The sequence below is a fragment of the Mustela erminea genome, chromosome 1, assembly GCF_009829155.1.
Source record: "Mustela erminea isolate mMusErm1 chromosome 1, mMusErm1.Pri, whole genome shotgun sequence".
In the NCBI taxonomy this organism is placed as follows: domain Eukaryota; kingdom Metazoa; phylum Chordata; class Mammalia; order Carnivora; family Mustelidae; genus Mustela; species Mustela erminea.
In genome coordinates, this window is record NC_045614.1 from 1,766,427 (window position 1) to 1,786,897 (window position 20,471).

At 61.2% G+C, this 20,471-nt stretch overlaps 1 protein-coding gene across 3 annotated transcripts; it reads right to left on the reverse strand.

Moving 5' to 3' along the window:
* Positions 1-2,243: 2,243 nt before the first annotated feature.
* Positions 2,244-18,960, reverse strand: SGTA (small glutamine rich tetratricopeptide repeat containing alpha). Of its 3 annotated transcripts, XM_032305442.1 has the most exons (13): positions 18,852-18,908; positions 11,699-11,756; positions 11,445-11,583; positions 10,914-11,020; positions 10,531-10,615; positions 9,393-9,492; positions 8,064-8,168; positions 7,187-7,325; positions 6,693-6,755; positions 5,807-5,844; positions 4,988-5,077; positions 4,660-4,782; positions 2,244-3,499 (listed from the first exon to the last, which is right to left on the reverse strand). In XM_032305442.1, the coding sequence occupies exons 3-12, from the start codon at positions 11,542-11,544 to the stop codon at positions 4,668-4,670; spliced, it is 942 nt and encodes a 313-aa protein (XP_032161333.1). In that variant the 5' UTR covers positions 11,545-11,583; positions 11,699-11,756; positions 18,852-18,908; the 3' UTR covers positions 2,244-3,499; positions 4,660-4,667. The 3 variants fall into 3 exon arrangements, with proteins under 3 accessions (XP_032161333.1, XP_032161321.1, XP_032161328.1); XM_032305430.1 differs by lacking the exon at positions 11,699-11,756 and having other exon boundaries at positions 18,852-18,960; XM_032305437.1 differs by lacking the exon at positions 11,699-11,756 and having other exon boundaries at positions 2,244-3,666; positions 18,852-18,960.
* Positions 18,961-20,471: the final 1,511 nt, after the last annotated feature.

The window sequence follows — 20,471 nt, forward strand, 5'->3', positions numbered from 1 at the left end:
CACGTAAGATTATCACAGTGTTGGGCTTTTTAAGAAAATCTGCCTACCCAGAATTATATTCTAAATTTTGTTCTATTTTTATAGTTTTACCTTCCCCCTACCTTAGATTCCATTTTATCTGTATCAAAACCAGGCACAACTACCCCATGGCACCAATCACGGGGGTTGTGTTCCCCTTGAAGGCGGCAATGGGGGCGGGCACACACATGATGAGGGTTGCAGGGCGGGCTCCGCTCTTGGTCCAGGTGCCGATGGCGGCGTGCTGCCTTTGTGGACCCGCATCCCGCGCCTGCTCGCACTCTGTGCTCTTACGCGTGTGTATTTACGCTTTGATGAAGAGTGTAAGAAGCGTGGTCACGAGAGAGGGAAGGACGCAGCCCCCCCCGCCCCAAGTCTACAGGAGCTTCCAGCAGCCGTGCGCGGAGCAGAATCCGTGGTTGTCACCCCAGAAGGGGCTCCCATTCTCCGACCCCAGGCTGGTGGCCCCGTCAGTGTGGCGCGCAGCCCGACGTCCTTGCCTGCGACTGACAGCCAGCTCTAAAAGCACAGGCCTGACCCCTGGGACTGTGGCCCTTTCTAGGCTGGAGATCAGGTGGTTTTGTTCTTTCTGGTCCTGATGCCGAGGACCCACGCGTCCGGGAGGGCGGGGCACGGCTGCGCCACCTGCTGGTCTCAGCGCCTCCCAGACGAGGGCCCCTTGGAAAAAGCCGGTTTTCTGCACTGAGGGGTGGGGGTGGAGGGGCGCGCTGGGGGGTGTGGGGTTTTCAAGTTACCCAGCCTGGGGCAAAGCCTCTGCTGCTGGGACACAGGAGCCAGTGGAGCGGGCGAGATCGTTCCTGCTTGTGGCAGAGCGGGTTGGGGTGTCTGTATGGGACACCTCTCCAGAGCCCACCGGGTGCCGGCAACACCGTGGGGTGGCCGCTGCGGGGGGCTGAGCAGCTCCCTGGCCCCAGCTTCCTGATGCCAGGAGCCCCTCTGGCTGTGACAACCCCCAATGGCCCCTGGACACAGCCCAGGCCCCTTGGGCATAACTGACAGCCGGGGACACCCCTTGCTTGCTTTCTTCCTCAGCATCCTGGGACTTAATCTGGGTGGGGCTCGCGGCCCAGGGCCTGGTCGTCGCGCACGGCCACGCACGGGGCGTGGGGGCCGCGGACAGACTCCACGATTCCATCTACGGTAACGGCAGCTGCCTTGCCTTTCGAGGCTCAACCTACTCCCGCAAGCGTTCTCCGAGTCACGACGCATGCTACCTCCGCGTTTAATAGCTGCTCTTCCTCTTAACGTGCCTCTGACAGGAAGATGCAAAGACCCTATTTCTACCTCGTGTGGGATGGAGCAGTCATTACCAGCGACACACGTCTCGTCAAGTCACACGGAGAAGCCACCAGCTTCTCGATGACATGTTGGCAGCTGCCCCTCTTCTCTCCCTTCCCACTCTAGCCGTGGCTCCAACAGAAAGTTTCTGGGTCTTTCCTGAACACTGAGGCTGGGTGTGGGGCAGCAGCTCTGCAGGGCTGCTCGGTGACGGACACACCGGATGGAGTGAGACCATCTGGGGAGACCTAGAACGCACCTGTAGAAGTTTCTGGAACACAGGGCTCACGCCCCTGTGCCCCCCCAGAGCGCTCTCCAAACAGGCTGTCAGCATCCTGTGGGTGGCACATGCTGAGTGCAGCGCAGACCGGAAGGGGCTGGGGTGGGTGGGTGGGCTGGGCGGACTCCGGAGAATGGAGACTGGTCTTGCAGGGACTGAGCCGTGTCCCCAACCCCCACCTACCGGATGCCAGGAGTACCTGATCATCACAGCCGTAGTTTGTGACAGCCACAGATGTCCCCAGCATCAGGACCTGCCCTGCAAGTCGCGTGCTGGCCTGGCTCCCCCACCCCGGAAGTTTGTTTCCCGGACTGCAGGTGGCCACCCCGCTCACGCGCGACAGGTCCAAAAGGGCCCCGAGGGTTACCCCGGGGAGAGTGAGGTGCCCTCATGGCTCTGCCCGTGATGCCGGGGGTCCAGGCTGGCCCCCGGAGCGCGCGAGTTGGGAAGCGAAGGCGCGGCAGAGACCATACAGGAGCAGCACGGGATCTGCGGTTTCTGGAATCATCCGTGACCCGACACAGGAAGTCAGCCGTCGACACGACTGACCCCTGGTATGGGCCTGAGGCGGGCACTCGAGGCTGGGGGTTTCTGGGAGCTTGGGGCAGGAGGGCAGGGGTGGCGCGAAAGGTCACGGCAGAGTGCAGCAGAGGTCGTGATGCCTGTTTATTCCCCACACGTTTCTTGTCACCATGGCTAGCACTCAAGTTAGGACACATCTCGCCAGACGTGGGACTGCGGGTGGCTGGCAGTGGCCCATCTTCCCACTAGTTACCTACAACACACACGTACTGGGTCTACCCCGCAGACGGCCCAGACCATGGGGGAACCTCACACGATCCAGATGCCAACACTGGTGCCCACAGACCTGCCCTCCCCCCATCCTGCCCGAGTGGAAGCCGTGGGCACATCCGCAGTGGCCCCGTGTCCTGGGCGGGCTGTCCGGCCATGGCTGGCACTCCTGCCCCGCCGGGAGCAGCTTGGACGGTTGTCTGCCGATGTCAGGCCGAGGCGGGGGTGGGGGGCACCAGGGACCGCTGCTGGCCCCCCAGCCCTGAACGGGACAGGAAAGCCTGCCAGGGACCCAACATGCCTGCCGGCAGGATCGTCTGTGGACAGAAGGGCAGTGGGCTGGACACCCAGCTGGGGACGGGCTTGGGGTCAGTCGGTCAGGACTCCTGGGACAAGAGGCTCAGAGATGAGACACATGTCCATCCAAATGCTTGACTGGAAGCCAAGTCCCAGTACCTGGTCCCGTGCACCCCAGGACGGTCCCACCACCGCTCCCAACAGGGGTGCAAGGTCACGGAAATTGTCTTTTAGGAAAATGTGTCTTAAGAGCTCCTCAAACGAAAACCCACGGTCTGAGGGGCAGGGCGGCCACTGGCGCCCAGACCACGGCTGGCAGTGAGCTCATTCGAGCAGGGCGCGGCTGGGGAGGCCAAGGTCGACTCAGAATTGGCTTCTCATGTCTCCTCTGCAGACAGACCATGGGGCTGCAGAAAGGGGCTCTGGGAGCCACGGGTATCCCCGACGCGGCTCAACACAAAACGGGCAGCTTCCTGGAGAGCGGCTCGAGGACGCCCCCAGCCCGGGGCGCTCTAGGAGACACTTCCACGACCGAGTTTTCGGGGGGCTGGGAGAGATCAGTGCTGGTCTGCGTTCACAGCTTGCTGGCTCTGTTTTGAGAAGGGTCTAGGGGCCGCGGGAAACTACAAACAGGGAGGGGACGGCGGAGGGAGTAACAAAAATCCATCTTAACATGCAGGTCCGATTTCTGTTTCTTTTTCTCTCTCGGGTGGTCCAAGGGGAGAAGACGGCAAAACGCGCGGTGGCTCCGGTCGGCGGCTCCGGTGGGTGGGCGGCTCCGGTCGGTGGGAAGGAGCTGGCGGCGCCGGAGGGCTGGGGGAGGAGGCAGGAGAGCCGCGAGTCAGCGCAGCCAGGACATCCCGCAGGCTCTGCAGCTGAGAACCCGGCAACGCTGGCAAAGGCGTTTTGCAGGTTAAGTTACAATGTACAACAAATGCAAAACGGATCTCAACTAGGATTTTTTTTCCTCTTTAAGAATGCTTTGGGGGATGGGGCGCCTGGGTGGCTCAGTGGGTTAAGCAGCTGCCTTCGGCTCAGGTCATGATCTCAGGGTCCTGGGATCGAGTCCCACATCGGGCTCCTTGCTCCGCAGGGAGCCTGCTTCTCCCTCTGCCTCTGCCTTCCACTCTGTCTGCCTGTGCTTGCTCTCGCTCTCTCTCTCTGACAAATAAATAAAATCTTAAAAAAAAAAAAAAAAAAAAAGAATGCTTTGGGGGAGAAAAAGGAAGAAACACGAGCTCAAATAATTAACGTTGGACGCTGCCGGCGGGGCGGTCGGAGTGGTTTTCCTTGCTGCTCGGTGGTTTTGGCATTTAAAACCTCTTCAACTATTTCTTATTTTTTAGTAACCTGTACACTAGCGCGGGGCTCGAACTCATGACCCCAAGATCAAGAACTGCACCCTCCACAGACTCAGCCTGCCAGGTGCCCCGTCCTTTGAAGTTTTTAACAGAAAATCCCAGTACAGGAGACAGGACAGCGACGAGGTCTCCTGGGCACAGGGGGAGTCTAGCGGCCTGGGGAGGGGGTGGCCCCGAGCCAGCCGTGGCCACAGGGACCCCCAGTCTGTTTTCTAGCAATCCTGCCGTAACAGCTGCTTCCAGCAAACACACACACACCCAGGCGAGCCCCGGGCAGTGCCGGGCAGGGCGGGGCTGTCCGCCGCCCTCCCAGGGACCTGGCTGGCATTGCCGCGGCTGCCCTGGGGCTTCCCACACAACTGCGGCCTGCCGGCGCTCTGGCCGCTGCTGACACAGAGCCCTGGGCATGCAGCCCTCGTCTGCACAAGACCCACCTGAGTGACAGTCCACCCACAGACTCTCGCTGGGAAGAGCAGGATGCGAGTGGAAAACACCTGGAAAGGGACCTGAGGATCCCAGACACCCCCCCCCCCCACGGAGACCCTCCCCACCTCATGGACCCAGGGCTGTCAAAAAGGGGTTTTCCCCACTCCGTGGCCCACGGGGACTCACGTGGGCGGTCACTCCTGCTGGTCGTCGTTGCTGGCACTGGGGGTCCGACTCCGGATCTGACTCCGGAGCTGTTCTATCAACTCTGGGTTCTGCTGCTGCATCTGCTGGGCGAACTGCTGGCCGCTGCAGGAGGGCCGGGCCCAGGCTTACCCAGAAGCCCAAGGCACCCTTCTGGCCACGTCCCAGGCGCGTGCCCCCACAGGCAGTAGGGAGGACACGGGGCCCAAGAGCGAGCTCAGGGACACAGCACCTTGGTTCTTATGCTCGTGGGGGAGCCCCGCCCACTCCCCCACCCCCGCCTCGGGCCCCACGAAGCAGGTCTACTCACGCCTGGATGAGACTGGCCAGGTCGTTCTGTGAGGGGCTGGTGCCGGGAGTCCCCAGGGGGTTGTGGCCACCCGAAATCATGCCGGACATGCTGCAGGGGGAGCCCACGATGAGACCGCCAGCCTGGCTGGCCCACTCCCGCCGGGCCCTGCCCTGCCACCCGCGAGCAGCTGTGTTACTGGCCGGCAGCCCCCCCGGGGCCCAGCGCCAGCCTGGCCCACCCCTCTCTGATGGCGGCTGCCGTGAACTCCACCAGCTCACTCAATAGCCTTTGTTTTTGGCTTAGAAACAGGGGTCTTCAACCAGGGGCCACGGGGCCACGTCCGGGGATGCTGGGCTGCCCTCACGGTACCCCGATGTCCGGAGGGTGCCCTGCCCCAACAGCAGCGGTGCTGCAGCCTGGCAGTTCTTCAGTAAGTAAAACAGAATCACTGCGTACCCGGCTATCCCGCTTCTGGGTGTGGACCCAGAACAGCTCCCGACACGCAGGGAGAGAACCAGATGCAGACGGCCACATGGGGTGTGAGTCCACACATGTAACACGCCCAGATCAGGCTCCTCCACGGACGGGAAGGGGGCTCGTTCACGGGGACCGGGGGCTGCGGAGGTGGGACAGTGCCTCTAATGGGGACAGGGACTCTTTATGGGGTGAAGGAATGTTCTGGCATGAAATGGTGACGGTTGCACAGGCGAATGTACTTAACGCCGCTGTACCGTAAACCCTAAAATGGTTAAAATGGCCAAATTCTGTTACGTGCATCCTGTCGCAATAAAAAAATAAATGTGACCCCAGACCCCAAGGAAGACGGCGGTCACTTACAGCTGCTGGACCTGCGGGTTGTTCATCAGGTTGGACGCCTGAGGAAAGAACACGTCGTCAGACGCGGCGCGCGCCAGCCACACAGCGTGCTCGCGGGGCCTGCTCGACGCCCTCCCGACATCCGCTCGCCCATGGTTTACCGCTTTGATCCTGCTCGGATCTTGTCCCTCTTTAGGACCCATTTTAGGAGTGGCAGAGCGGGACGCTGCAAGCAGCCTGCCTGGCATGGCTCACCACCAGGAGGGGCTGGAGTTGAGGTTCTCGGCTCTGTGGCCCAGGCTCTGCCCCGACCACCCACCCGGGTCGCCGCCGACAGACGGACGGCGGCGGTCGTGCCCCAACACGACTACAGATTCCGGCTGGTCGCCGACCCCAGGTTCAGGAGATCAAGAGCCATGGCCACGGCCAGACTGAGTCCTCCTGCCCCGCGGTGGGCTCGTGCACTCCGCGCCAGCCCCCAGGGGTGCTGTCCTGCCGGCCTGCGGACAAGGTGCCACCCCCACCGATGGAGGCGGCCAGCAGCCCCTGGTTGCCCTGCGGGGATCTCTCTCTAGTGGAGACCCTGGGCCCTGAGGCGCGGTGAGGGAGCCCCACCGTGGACACGTCTGTGTGGGGACCAGCCCCGCACAGAACTAGTGCTTCCGGCCTTAAGTTGGGGTCTCATCAGGGGGTGGTGCTGCCTCTGGGACATGGGGTGCTGTCCGGGGCCATCTGTGGCTGCCACACGGGGGCTGCTCCCGGCGTCCAGGGGGTGGGGCTGGGATGCTGCTCCGCCCATGGCACCCTGGTCACCGCCCCAGCGGGGGCAGCCCTGGCCCAAGGCAGGTGTACACAAGTGGACACAGGCGCGGGGCCAGGCCCCAGGGGAGGCGGGAGCGCAGGTTACCATGCTCATGAAGCTGGGGTTGTTGAGCAGGCCAGCGATGTCAAAGCTGCCGACGCCTCCTGTCTGTGGGGACGAGAAGAGCCCTGGTGAGTGGTCATAGGCCCACGACACCGACCCCCAATTGGAGACGGACGATCCCCCGGGGGGGCGGCTGGGATCCCGAGAGGCCTCGGCTCAGAAGTCCTCTCAACCAGCAGCCAGGCCTCACGGCCAGACACCACCACGTCCAAGGCACGTGCCCCGGGACTGATTGCTTGGGAAAAGTACGTGAGGCTCAGACATCTTGGGCCCCCGCAGAGCCTGGAGGGCCCTCGGGGTGAGAAGTTCCCAGAGAATAATCACCCACCAGTCCACGGCCCACACCCCCAGCCCGAGTGCCCCGGACTCCGATGGGGGTACTCGTCTGGGCTGTCCTAAGCCCACGTCCCCGATTTCCCACGGAAACCGGCCCACACCTCTCGGCTCCCACCCGCTCCCTTCCCGGGGCTGCTCACGGGACTCGGCGTCTCCCTCAACTTCAGCTCGGCTATCTTGAGGTTCGACTTGTAGGTCTCGTTGTCGGGATCCAGCTCCAAGGCCTTCTTGTAGTAGGCCACAGCCTCGGTGTGCTTGTTCAAGCTGGAGAGCGCGAGGCTGCGGGAGACACGGCAGCGCGTGGGGAGGGGCCCGGGAGGCTGCCCGCCGCGGCCTGGCGTCTGCTGGGGACGGCCTGAGAGGGCCCCGGGGGCAGAGGGGATGGACGTGTGGAAAGAACGCAAGCGCCCGAGAGGACCCACAAAACGGGGCAGCCCAGAGGAGGGGCGCAGAGGCAGAGGGCAGGGTGGTCGCACGTGGCCAGCCTGTTCCTGGCACAGAACTCTTAAAGTCCGGCACCTCCCAGGTCACAGGCCCTCCTGGTTTCCTAACGAGCCCCTCTGATCACACCTGAGTTTATGTTCGTGCGGTGACCTGGGGCTGGCGGCCAGGAAGACCAGATCTGGGATCTGGATCCTGTGACCCCCACACTCCCGGGAGGGGAGACGGCTGGAGAATTAAACTGAACAATGAGATACGGAGAAGGTCCCTGTTGGTGACAGCATCACACCCCATTCCAGGGGGACAGAACTCCCACCCGGGGACCCTCCTGGACCCTCCTGTGAAGCCCTTCGTCTGCATCCTCTACGAGAATGCACAAGTGCATCCCAGCAAAACACAGGAGCACAGGGGAGCGAGCCGTGGGACTGATCCAGCATCTGGGTCGGAAGGAGGGGAGGCCCAGATTCAGGACACGTGAATGGGGCCGAGTCCGGACTCTGTCCACGCAGAGGCTCAGGACTGCACGTCGGCAGGTGGTGGGGAGTGGGGGGTGGTCCCTCCCCCTGGGGCACTCACCCCATCCTGCCGTAAGCTTTGCTGTAGGACGGGTCTATGCAGATGGCTCGCTCGCAGTCCTGCACAGCCCCAGTGTAGTTCCCCAGTTTGCTGTAGGCCGCGGCTCTGGGGACACAAAGCAGGGCGGGGCTTGCTCACTGCCAAGGAGGAGCCTTTTGGGGAGGAGCCTAGGCCGCCCCGTCAGTCAGGTGGGGGTGGAGGGGGTGGGACAGGGCTGCCAAGGGCTTCCGTCCGCGGAGCACCTGTGCTGGGGGCTGCACCAGCCTCCGGGGGAAACTGAGGCTGGAGGCCGAGCTGCTTGGCTCGACGATGCTGTGACGGGACCAGGATCCGAACCCCGAGTCCATGGGCCCAGCACCCAGGCTCCGCCCACCGTCGGGAGTCGGCGCCCGTTCTAGGTCAGGAACTATCTGTTGGTAGACACTAACTGATGCCCCGCGCGAGCCCTGTCCAAGCTCTCGGGGTCTCCTCTCACGCCAGACGGCCTCTCGGACCGTTTCAGGTTTTAACACCGCACTTGGCGATTCCCCACATTCTGAAGCCCAGAAAGGCATCAGGTAGAAACACATAGCAGCTAGGCCGGCGGAGGGCGTGTGGGGTTCCCGGACTACACGTGCGACTTTCCTGCCAACCTATTCACGTCACTGCCCCCAAGAGTCAAAAGCAAGAAACTACAGTGACAAGCAGCTCTAGCTTAGCAACAGTGCACAGCGTGCGGCACCCCCGGCCCCTGCCACCCACTGTCGGCTCCCCGGGCCAGTGCCCTGGAGCGTGACCCTGCGTCTACTCCGCATCCCAGAGTCTGCCTCGTCAGCACGATGGTCCGTCCTGGGGGCCGGGGCAGAGCGGAGGCAGCTTTCCCTGTAAAATGACCAGCCAGGGGTGCCTGGGGGCTCTGTTGTGGAGTGTCTGCCTTCGGCTCAGGTCATGGTCCCAGGGTCCTGGGATCGAGTCCTGTGTCGGGCTCCCTGCTTAGTGGGGAATCTGCTTCCTCTCCCACTCCTCCTGCTTGTGTCCCCTCTCTCTCACTGTCTCCCTCTGTTAAATAAGTAAAATCTTAAAAAGGGAAAAAAAAAAAAAAGAGAGAAAGGACCAGCCAGACGCGGCTTCCCACGGCTATGCTGCCGTGACCGTGGGCGCGGGACGTCACGCGTGGTCTGGCTTATTTCCTTGCCGCAGCATCTGTGCAGAAGGCTGCCCCGATTTTAACCTAATGCTGTGCTCAGCTCCTGTGGACCCGGGCTGGCCACCTGCCGCTGACCTGGGGCTCTGGCCGAGGGATCAGCAAGCGCCAGTACGAACGCCCTCCCGAGCGCGCCCAGCCAGCACCTGTTACAGAAATAGACGGCGTTGGCCGGGTTCAGCTCGATGGCTTTGCCGTAGAAGTGCACGGCGGCTTCAAAGTTCTCCACTTTCATCTGCTCGTTTCCTAAAGAGAAAAAGAAAACAGCGTACGCCCCGCTGCTCCTGTCAGGCCCGAGGGCTCTGGGGCATCAGGGCGGCTCTCCGGGGGTTTCTCTGAAGGGGTGAGAAGACTCTGGGGACCAGGCTGCAACACTCAGACGCAGGCTCCGGTGGGGGGTGGGCCGGGGGAGAGGAGGACGATGTGGTTTGCGTCTGGCATCTTGGGGGCTCTGGCCTGAGATGGCCCCTGACAACCGTCCCTGCTTTGGTTGCGACATTTGAAGACATAAGCCTCTAATACAGTCACTTTTGCTCTTTGTAAGTAACCAAGTTTCATGAAGTGCAATTCAAATAACCTAAAACGCACATTTTCCAAGTGTACAACTCAGTGGTTTTTAAATATTCACAGGTGTCCATCACCATAATCTAATTCCAGAACATAAAAAAGCACTGGTGACCCTATCAGCAGCCACCCACCCACCCCCTCCCCAGCCTCTGATACACACTAACTCATTTCTGTGTCTGTGGAGGAGCCTGGTCTGGGCGTGTCACACGTGTGGACTCACACCCCATGTGGCCTCCTGTGTCTGGTTCCCTTCCTGAGTGTCGTGGGCTCAGGGTCCGTCCCTGGGGCAGCGTGTGGGGGCATATTGCCTGTTTGTGGCCAAGGGACGCTCCAGAGTATGAACAGGTCACTCTTTGTTTATCTTTTTAACCCGTTTATGGGTATTTGGGCTGGTCCACCTTTTGGCTACTACAGACACAGCGCATTTCTCCTGGGCCCATACTTGGGAGGGTAGCGGCTAGGCCACGTGCCCAGTGTGACCACTAGGAACTGTCAGAATGCCTTCCACGGTGACTACCGGCCCAGCCACATCCCCACAGGCCACGTGGGCGGGCCCTGCTCTCCGCACATCCTCACCCCGTGCACTCGGCGGCCCCCGTCCCCCAGAGCTGTGTGCTGCGCGGGTTTTCACGCACCGCTCCCCGCTACAGCCGCCGCCGCCCCGGGTGCCAGCCCGCCCCGCCAGCCCCTGGCGCCGATGCGACCGTCTCGCCTCACCTTCTGTTTTGAGGCGCTCTGCCTCAGCTGAGTCCTCCTCTGAAGGTGGGGTTCGCTCGGGGCTCCTCAGATCCTGCGGCACCTCCTGGCCCCAAAATGTTGAGCTGCTTGAGGGGTGGCGGGCCACCTGACCGCCCGACTCCCCCACACCCCACACCCCCGGCCTCCCTTCTGCTCAGGGCCGCCCGAGAGGGCAGCTGAGCTCCGAGGGAGGGAACCTGGGGCCACGGTGGCTGCAGGAAGCTCCCTACTGCCCCGTCCGTGAGCCGGGAACCCCGCTCCACGGTGCTGGTCCGGGGGAAACACGGGCCCTGCACAGGTGCTGCGGAGCCCCCCCGCCCATGCTCGCTGTGACTACTGCTCTGGGAAGCCCAGAGACTCACCTTGCCTGCGGCGGCTGCTTCAAATATTTCCGGAAGGGTCTGAGGGAGAGCGAGGTCATGGTCTTCCACGGTCACCCCAAAAGCAGTCTCCAGGCACTGGATTGCAACTGTGAACGGGACATACGCATTTTCTTCTGGACGCAGCCCAGACTTTGGGACTTTGGGGCTCAGAGGGAGTCCCTCCCCGACGAAACCCAGGTCAAGGCCTGGCACGTGGCAGAAGCCAAAACACCATCTCCCACCCTATCGCCGTGGGCGGGGCCAGCTGGACACAAGGGGCTGGTGGCGGCGTCTGGGCAGAGGGCCGCTCAAGTGCCCGCCCGGCCTGGGCTCCTCACCCCCCAGCCCCAGCGGCTTCCACCCTCTTTAGGGAGAGAGCCTTTCTCCTCTCATCAGGGGAGTCGCACTCATGGGGTGGGAAGAATGTTCTGGAACCACCCCTCGATGAAGCAAGGGGAGATGACCAGAACACCCGCAGGAGGCCAGGCCTGGCTCTGTGCGGCGGGAGGGCAGGCGGCAGCCCACACGTACCCTCCAAGCTCTCCTGGGCGTCGGACGAGAGCCCCCCGTGCCGGAGCTGGTCGTGCAGGAACCGGATGATGGCGTAGGCCAGGCGCTTCTTGTTATCCATCTTGAGACAGGAAGGGACCAAGCCTCGGGTTTTCAGGATCTGCAGACCCAAGCCAAGGGTATGAGGCGTGCAGACGGGGGGCATGGGTGTTGCAGAGACAGTGCCCATGGCACCTGCCATTCCAGGCCCCCTAGACCGCCGGGCCCTGGCTCACCAGGCCTGCGCCGGCCTTGGCCCCGAGGAACCCACTCGAAGTGCCTGGCCCAGTCTACCTGCAGCACAAGTGAGGGGAAACGGTTATGACCCGTGTCACAGCTGAGACTCGAGGCTCCCCGGGTGGAGGAGCGCGCCCAGCCATCCTGCCTTCTTCTTCTGAAGAAGGGCCCTCGGCCTTGGCCGTCACCACCCTTTCACAGACGCAGCGGTACCAGGGGGCTCCCAGGGATGCGGAGGGCTGGCCCACAAGCTAGTCCCGGAGATCTCCGAACCCTGTTTTAGCTGAGCACAACGCAGCCCCAGTCCCACCAGCTTCTGCACTCAGACTGAGGAACAAGGTCATGGGGGTAGGAGGGCCCAAGACAGCTGGGGTCAGGGGAGGAGGGGCCCAGAGCAGACCAAGGGGGCCCAGAGGCACGGAGCCCCTTGCAGGCCATCCGAGGGCCTCTCCTGATCCCTCTGCCGTGTGCTGCACTCCCAGGCCAGGAGTGGTCCTGCCTCAGGGACTCTGGGCCGTGTCTGGGCGTCTGTGGTACTCCTGGCACCGGGCAGTGAGGGCCTCTGCTCAGCCCCGGCTCCCAGAATGTCCGCACAATGGAAAACTATCCTGCTCTAGCGTCAGCAGTGCCCAGGGGAGAGCCCTGCTCTGGAGCGTTGCAGGCGTGAGGGGTCTGCTACCCGAGGGTCTCTGATGGGTCCGGCCCGTCACAGCACCGTCTCACCCCTCCACGGCCGCTCCCGCCGAGAGGCAACAGGCTGGGGACAGGGATCTGGCAGGAGGGGCCGAGGCCGCTCAGGTCCACGTGCACAGCCAGAACCCGCAGCAGGAAGCGCCTCAGTCTCCCCAAAACACCTCCGGGGGTGAACGGCCTGTGCCCCATAGAAAACAAGGAGCAGGCCTCCTGACCACCTTCTCATGAACCTGTCATCGAACCCTATGGTTAAAGTGGGGAAGAGCCCGTCACGTGGCCCGTGGCTCTCACGGGGAGACGGTGCCAGCGCGGGGGCGGGGGGCCACCGGACAAGGGCAGGCGAGACACTCGGTGCCGGCCGTGCACAGAGAGCTCGGCCTCCGGATCCCGGAATCTACGGCCATCCACAGCTGCCTCTTAAGGAGAGGGGGTCAGACACAGGCCACAGGGCGGGAGTCCACGCATGTGACACGTCCAGAACAAGGACATCCGTGCGCAGGAAGGGGGCTCGTGGGGGCCGGAGGCTGGGGGAGGGGGGAATGATGGCTGATGGGGATCGAGTTTCCTTTTGGGGTGATGGAATGTTCTTGACTTTCAGGAAGGGGACAGTTACACAGCACTATGAACACACACCAAAGTCTACTGAACTTTAGGGTACGTGAATTATACCTCAAGACACCCGTATTCTGTAAAGCTGGTGAAGAAATTAAAGTTCTGTGAGGATGGTAACGGCTCCCCATTTCTGGACACATTAAGCTGGCACGCACCCGTGGCCGGAGACTCCCTAGAACTGGAAGGTCTGGGATCAGGACAGGCCGGTGCTTGGACGGCTGGCCGGTCCCAGACCAGAGGACCTCAGGGGCGAGAGAGGGGCTCACAGAGACCAAGCACCTCAACCCATTCATTTTGGGGGAAATCAAGCCCCAGAAGATGAGTCCTGGTCCCCAGCTGAGAAATCTAGAGAGCAAACCAGTCAGCCTGCTCACCTCCACCTAAGAAGAAATGACTAACACGTCAGACTGTTTTCATTTTAGGCGTTTGTCTCGGCAGCGGCATATCTACAGCAGCGGACAGGCAGACACGACCCCGGCGTCCACCACGGACGAACGGATCAGCACAGTGCGGTCCGTCCACATGCGGGAACACCGTCCAGCCTCAGGAAGGGAGGGACCCTGACCCCTGCCACCAAGCGGAGGGACCCCAAGGACACGGGGCTCGGTGAGAGCGGCCAGACCCAGAAGGACCCGTCCCGCAGGACCCCACTCCCGGGAGGCCGAGAGGAGTCCCGTCCGCACAGAGAGGAGAGGGTGGGAGCCGGGGCTGGGGAGTCCGTGCTTCGTGGGGACAGAGTCTCCAAGTGGGGGGAGGGACGGTTCTGGAGACGGAGGGTGGAGGGCCGCGGGCCGGTGTGCGTGTGCTTCCCGCAGCGGAGATGTGTGCTTAGGGACGGTTAAGGGTGTCTGGGGGGCTCAGTCGTTGAGCGTCTGCCTTCAACTCAGGTCATGATCCCAGGGTCCTGGGATCGAGCCCCATGTCGGGCTCCCTGCTCAGTGGGGAGCCTGCTTCTCCCTCTCCCACTCCCCCTGCTTGTTGTTCTGTCTCTCGCTGTCTCTATCAAATAAAGAAAGAAAAACCTTAAAAAAAAAAAAAGGTCACGAAAACGCTAAACTATGTTATACGTATCTTAACATAACTAGAATTTTGTTTCCTTTTGTTTTCGAAGTCTGAGGTCCTCCCCTTCAGACGAACGGTCCCAGGCCCTTCGTGTGCTGTGTTCTAAGTCAGGCCTCGAGGGTCACGGCTGGGCAGCTGCCTGTGGGGATCGAATCTTGAGTTCTTAAGTCACATAAGTGGCTACATCCCACCTCTGGGCTCCAGGCACCGCTTCTGGGGGTGCATCCCCTCCATTCCCACGGGTCACTCATTCTGGGCTTTACGCAGTCACGCGTGTGTATGCCAGGACGGGACTCCGTCTGCCCTCCCAGGGAACGGATGCGAGTCCTGATGGTGCTGGGTGCTTGCTCAAGAGCGGACTGAGAAAGGAAACCTGGTCTTCGGCAGACGTTTCCTACCCTCCTGGTCTGGCTGGTGAGAGGGGCGGGGAGGGCAGGGTGCGAGACTACTGAGGCTTAGGCAGGCAAGGGATCGAAAACCTAAAGACCCAGTCACGCTCCTTTCTGGCATACTTCCAGTCCTTCCCATGCCCCCAGCCCCTGGAGCCTCAGGGCCTTTGCACGAGAGGATCCCCTGCTCCCAACAGACTTGAAGCACCGTGGTCTGATTTCCCTGGCATAAGCTCTCACTGCCTCCTTCCTGGGCTTCTCCTGGTCTGTTGCTTGGTCTTCTTTCAAGTGCTGGCCCCTCCAATGCGACTCACTGTTTAGTCGGAGCCCCTTGGAGCCTGCCCTGGGCCTGGCGTACGGATGCCAGGCCACGGAGGCCGGATCCGCCTGGAGGACCAGGGCCTGGAGTCATGTCACAGGTCCGGCCATTTCTGTCCGAGGCCCGTTCCATTTCTCCTTCCCCACCCTAAGCAAAGGGATGCTCTTTGTCCCATCTGAAAGAGTCCCAGCCAACACGCTCACTCTCCTCTTTCACAAAATGGGTTAACAAGGGCGTCCTTACCAGCTGTTACAAGAATTCACCACCCCATGCAGGGTTTCTCTACCTCGGCACTATCGACACCAGGGGCTGGGCTGTTCTTTGCTGGGGGGGCAGCTGTCCTGTGCAGTGCCGAGTGGTAACAGCATCCCTGGTCTCTGTCCACTGTGCCCAAGGTAAGGGACAGAATCTCCTCGGGGTAATACCCCTCAGGTCAAGGGGTTCCACTGACCCCCAGGAGTGTCTGAGTTCTGTAACCACGTGACTCCTGAGGTCCTGGGACACTACACACATTGAAATACACACACTGAGTGGGAAGGAGGGAGGGGGTGACTCGCAGACGCCAGGGTCGCCCTGGTTTGTACCCTCTGACCCCGGGGGATTTACTCTGGTGTCCAGAGTGAGCAGGCACCAGACTCAGTACTTTCCCAAATCATCAAGGCAGGGTCTCTTCCGCTTGGCCCTAACATTAGGGGCAGGTCACGCTCATTGGGGGCGTCCTGAGCACCGTGGGGTTCAGCATCCCCGGCCACACCCCTTCAATGCCAGGAGCACCCCCTCCACAGCGGTAACAACCACAGATGTCCCCAGACATGGCCAAACCACCCAGCTGAAAATCACTGAAACTCCAAGTGGGAAAAATAAAGGCTCTAAATCAGCAGAAGCGAGATTTTTTTTCTGGCCAAAGAACTTTGGTGTAAGCTTTCTGAAAACCTGCTGTTTGCACATCTTGGGCTTGGGCCCTGCAGCCAAGGAAGCCCGGGTCCTCAGCCGAGGAAGGTCCCCAAGGCGCGAGGAGGAGCCCGCACGCCGTCCGACACGGGCTCCACACAACGTTGCTTCCTTGTGCGACAGTCTGCGGGTCTTACCCACGCGTGGCTTTTGAGATGAAGCACCTTCCGCTCCCCACAAAGTGGGGCCCAACAAAACTCGGGGACAGCACTTCTCCTCGTCCCCTACCAGGCACCCAGAGCCTGCGGAACAATCCCAACTTGTAGGGCTTTGGCTGCCGGACAAAAGTCTCCCAGAAGGCCTCCTCTCTGAACAGTGAGGGCTTTATGAGCTCCCAGCACCGCCGAAGTGCCAGGCGAGCCTGGGCGGGGGGGTGTCCCGGGGCCAGCTCCTCCGGTGGTCTTCACGGTCCCTCCCGGCTCTCTGTCCACCTTCTCATTTCCTCATTTTATTTTATTTTTCTAATCATTTTATTTATTTATTTGACAGAGATCACAAATGGGCGGAGAGGCAGGCAGAGAGGGGGGAAGCAGGCTCCCCGCCGAGCAGAGAGCCCGATGTGGGGCTCGATCCCAGGACCCTGAGATCATGACCTGAGCCGAAGGCAGAGGCTTAACCCACTGAGCCACCCAGGCGCCCCAATTTCCTCATTCTAAAAATAACAGCAACTTCTACTTCTTTTATTTGCCTGCCCAGAACGGTCAAGGGGGAAAAAAAACCGCGTGTTTTTCCACCCTGGACGGTGGAGCGCCCACTGCTGAGGGCTGCCTGCCTCCAGCCTGCACCCAGAGCTCGGCCCACAAACAGCAGCGTGCGAAGCCAGTGCCCCGGTGCCCTCTCTGGTCCCAGCACACCCCCGGTGTCCAAGCAAGGGCTGTCCCAAGGCTTGAGCCCACCACCCTCACCACAGCCTGCTGTCTTCTAAAACGCCACCAGAATGTCCTGCATCCTTGAAGACCATCAAAAGCTCCTGAAACTTCACGAATGCACACGGGAAGCCCTTCACCAAACGCTCAGTGTCTCCACTCAAACCCAGCCGCTCACCGTTCCTCCAGCCCACCTGGAAACTCTTGATTCCCTAAAACACCGAGCTGCAAAGTTATCTCAGAGCTAGACGCCCTCTTTTTCCAGCAAAGTCCAAGCACCAGCCTTATCACTGGCCCAGACGGCTTTAAACCCGTCTGTCGTCTGACCCCCGGCCTCACCCAGACTGCGAGCATGGGACAAGACGCCTTCGCTTTCACCCTCGCACTCAGCAGTGTCTGATCCCTACGGTCCTGGGAAACCGTGAGATCCCTGTCAAACCCAGAGCCCCTGACCAGGTTCCCAGGGAAGCCCGGAGGAGACAACAAACCCCGGGCCTCGCCTGCCTCCTGACGACTGCCTTCATTCCTACAACCCCCTTGCTGAGCATCTCCCACAGAGGCCAGTGCTGGGTCTTGGCCAAAAAAAAAAAAAAAAAAAAAGGGGGGGGGGGGAAAAAGTAAGTCAGACAACGTAATCTCGCAGTCTGAGGGGAGGCAACCCCACTTACAGCCGCTCGCCCGTCCTCAAAGACCGATGGTGAACCGCAGGTGAAACCCTTGGCGTGTTGAGCGCTTTCCCGGCCCTGCGCTCAGCGCAGCCCTCGGAAGGGGTCCGCGATCACTTTCTGAAAAGGGCCACAGGGCTCCTGTGGAAACCGCGCACCTTTGTTCTTGGGCAAAAGCTGTCCCAAGTTTTGTGACGGACCGCCCCACCCCCCACTTCACTTACAGAAACAGGCTGCAGCTGGATTGGGCCTGCTCACAGCCAGCCGAGCCCCTGGGTTGTTTGCGCGAATCCCCATTGTACAGAAGGAAAAACTGAGGCTCTGAAAGATAGGGGGGCTACCCGAGGTCATCCAGCTTAGAAGACCCAAACCAGGAACTCTGAGCCCAGCAGTCAGATTCCAGAGCCTAAATTCCAAAGCGCCCTTTCCTCTCCCCGCAACACCTTCACGTGATCTCGTGAGTTCATACCCCACCCCCTTGTGTGCCGCTCAGGCTGGCGGAGAAGACTGGTCCGGGGGAAGGTTTAACTCCCCGCTGTGGACACTGTGACAGTTCCCCCTGGGGAAGTCCGGGGCACCCCGGGGTGTTAGGCGGCATCCCTGCGCCCCACCCACTTGCTGCCAGGAGCACACCCAGTCGTGGCAACAACAAATGACCCCCAGACATTGCCCTGCGTCCTCCAGGGCGACAAAACCACTGGACTGGGAAGAGGAAAAGCAGACAGCCCAACCAGACACAGAAAACCAAAGGGAACCGGGACATCGTCCCGCGTCAGGGGTGCAGACTGCACACACTTTCTGGCACCTGATACACCAGCCATCCTCCAGCAAACTCTTACCAAGCAGCAGGAACCTGAGCAGAGCATTAACCTCGCAGAGAGCCTAGGAAGCACGTTCTTCTGGGGTGCCTGCTGCACAAGAAACGCGCCGCTCAGAGGGAAGCGATGAGCCCCATCAGGCAGCCAGGAGAGGGGTGCAGCCGGTCCTCGCCCGGCTCCTTCCCGCCGCCAGCACAACCGACAGAAGCCCCGGGCTGGGAAAGGCCGAACCACCGCGGACCCCACCGAGCTCTCACTCTGCGCTGGCCCCTGTGGCTTTCATCTCCCCAAGACCGCCACCCCTCAGCCCCCACCCCAACCAATCAGGCAGGGACCGTGATGACGCCCATCTTACTGCGGGGGAAACTGAGGCTCCGGGGAGCCAAGAGGCTGGCCAGGTGGAGAGTGGCGGCGCTGGGAAAGGACCCCGACCCGCGCCCCACGAACGGGGTCCCCATTCAAAGGGACTGTGTTTCCGGGAAGCAGAAGACACCCTCACTGCTAGCGGGGCACTTCCGACTCCTGCTGTCCACCCACGGGCCTGCGACCAGCATCTCCCGGGCCTGGGGTCCGGGGTAGGATGACCAGCGCCGGCGAAGGCCTGCCCGACGCCACCCTGCCTCAGTTTCCCCTTCGCGCCGCCCACTCACAGCCGCCAGTGGATCGCGGGATCCTCGCCCCAGACCAACCGGTCTTTACGGGCCCTGGAGGCCCGGGAGTTCCGAGCCGCGGACCCCCGGCCCACCCCGCTCAGCGCCGGACCCCGCTACGACTCACCTCTCAGGCGGCCGAACGCCGACCCACCGACGGCTGCGCCTGCGCACCGCGGCGCTGCCCGGCCCCGCCCCCGGCCGCGACGCCTGCGCGGAAGGAGCCGGCTCCCGTTGTGTTTTCTTCTGCGCAAGCGCATTAATGATCGAGGCGGGCGTGGGGGGAAGTGACGTCACTTAGAGGTGGGGGCGAGCTGGTCGTTAGGGCAACTGACCTCTGCGACCGAACGGAGGCCGGAAGTCAGGACGGAGTCCCCCTCTCGGGCGGGAACGGAGCGGTGCATGGTGGGACGGTGGCGGACTCCGGGAGGTCGGCAGGGCCGGTCACGTGGCACCGAGCCGGCCACGTGGTGTTGCGGTGTTTGGGTAGCTGGCTCCTGGAGCCGCGCATGCGCCGTGTGCCGGGGAGCGAGCGGTTCCCACAATCTTTTGCATTTACTCACGCACCCGTCGTCCCACAAACACACTCTCTCAGTCATTCAACGCATGGGACGTAAGGGAACATCTTTGTTTACAGCAGGTGCCTAGTAGCCAACACTAGTTGGCAGTACTAGTTTGCAGTACTGCAAACCGACTGTAGAAACCGGGGGAGGGTTTGCTCCCGTTCCCTTGTGCTGGCGTTGACGAGCTGCAAACTAGTAAACTGGGACGTAAACTAGCCCTTTCCACCGGATGGCGAGCGCTCTAAAGACAAAAACGGCGTGCTGGGATTATGACTGGGGAGGCAAGAGGGCCGGGGGAATGGTTAGGAAAGATCTACCTGGTAGAGGTGGGTTTGGAGGATGAGGAACAGACTCCGGGAATGGAAAACGGCGAAACTGAAGACTCACAACTGATCACCGTTAGTGTTCAAGTTGCAAGTAGTGTTCTCCTAATTAACTTTTCTATTTATTTTTTTAAGACTTTATTTATTTGAGAGAGACAGACACAGTGAGAGAGGAAACACAAGCAGGGGGACTCCTCGCTGCGCAGGGAGCCTGCTGTGGGGGCTTGATTCCAGGACCCCGGGATCATGACCTGAGCTGAAGGCAGATGCTTAGGGACTGAGCCACTCAAGGGCCCCCTTTTATCTTATTTAAAACACAGGCATAGTTTTAAAAAGATTTTATTTATTTATTTGAGAGAGATTACAAGTAGGCGGAGAGGCAGGCAGAGGGGGTGGGGGGAGCAGGCTCCCCAACGAGCAGAGAGCCTGATGTGGATCTCCATCCCAGGACCCTGAGATCATGACCTGAGCTGAAGGCAGAGGCTTTAACCCACTGAGCCACCCAGGTGCCCCCAAACACAGGCATGTTTGAAGCCCAGAGTTCTTTAATTTCTTTTGCAGAAATAGGGGAGTGGGGTTTTTGGCCCCTTTAGCTCTAGGAAATTTTCCTACCTGGAAGGAAGGACGCCTTAGTTCAAGATTTTGTTTTAACAGGGGCGCCTGGGTGGCTCAGCCAATTAAGTGTCTGCCTTCAGCTTAGGTCATGATCCCAGGGTCCTGGGATGGAGCCCCGCATCAGGCTCTCTGCTCGGCAGGGAGCCTGCTTCCTCCTCTCTCTCTCTCTCTCTCTCTCTCTCTCTGCCTCTGTGCCTACTTGTGATCTCTGTCTGTCAAATAAATAAATAAAATCTTAAAAAAAAA

Bases quoted from the DNA above. Each gene is read 5' to 3' on its own strand.
- SGTA (XM_032305430.1), bottom strand. From the start codon at position 11,544: ATGGATAACAAGAAGCGCCTGGCCTACGCCATCATCCGGTTCCTGCAC. The intron at 11,021-11,444 runs GTACGTGTGGGC...TCCCGTTCACAG, and splicing joins CGCCCAGGAGAGCTTGGAGG to TTGCAATCCAGTGCCTGGAG. The intron at 6,756-7,186 runs GTGAGCAGCCCC...TCGTCCCCACAG, and splicing joins TGAGGGAGACGCCGAGTCCC to ACAGGAGGCGTCGGCAGCTT.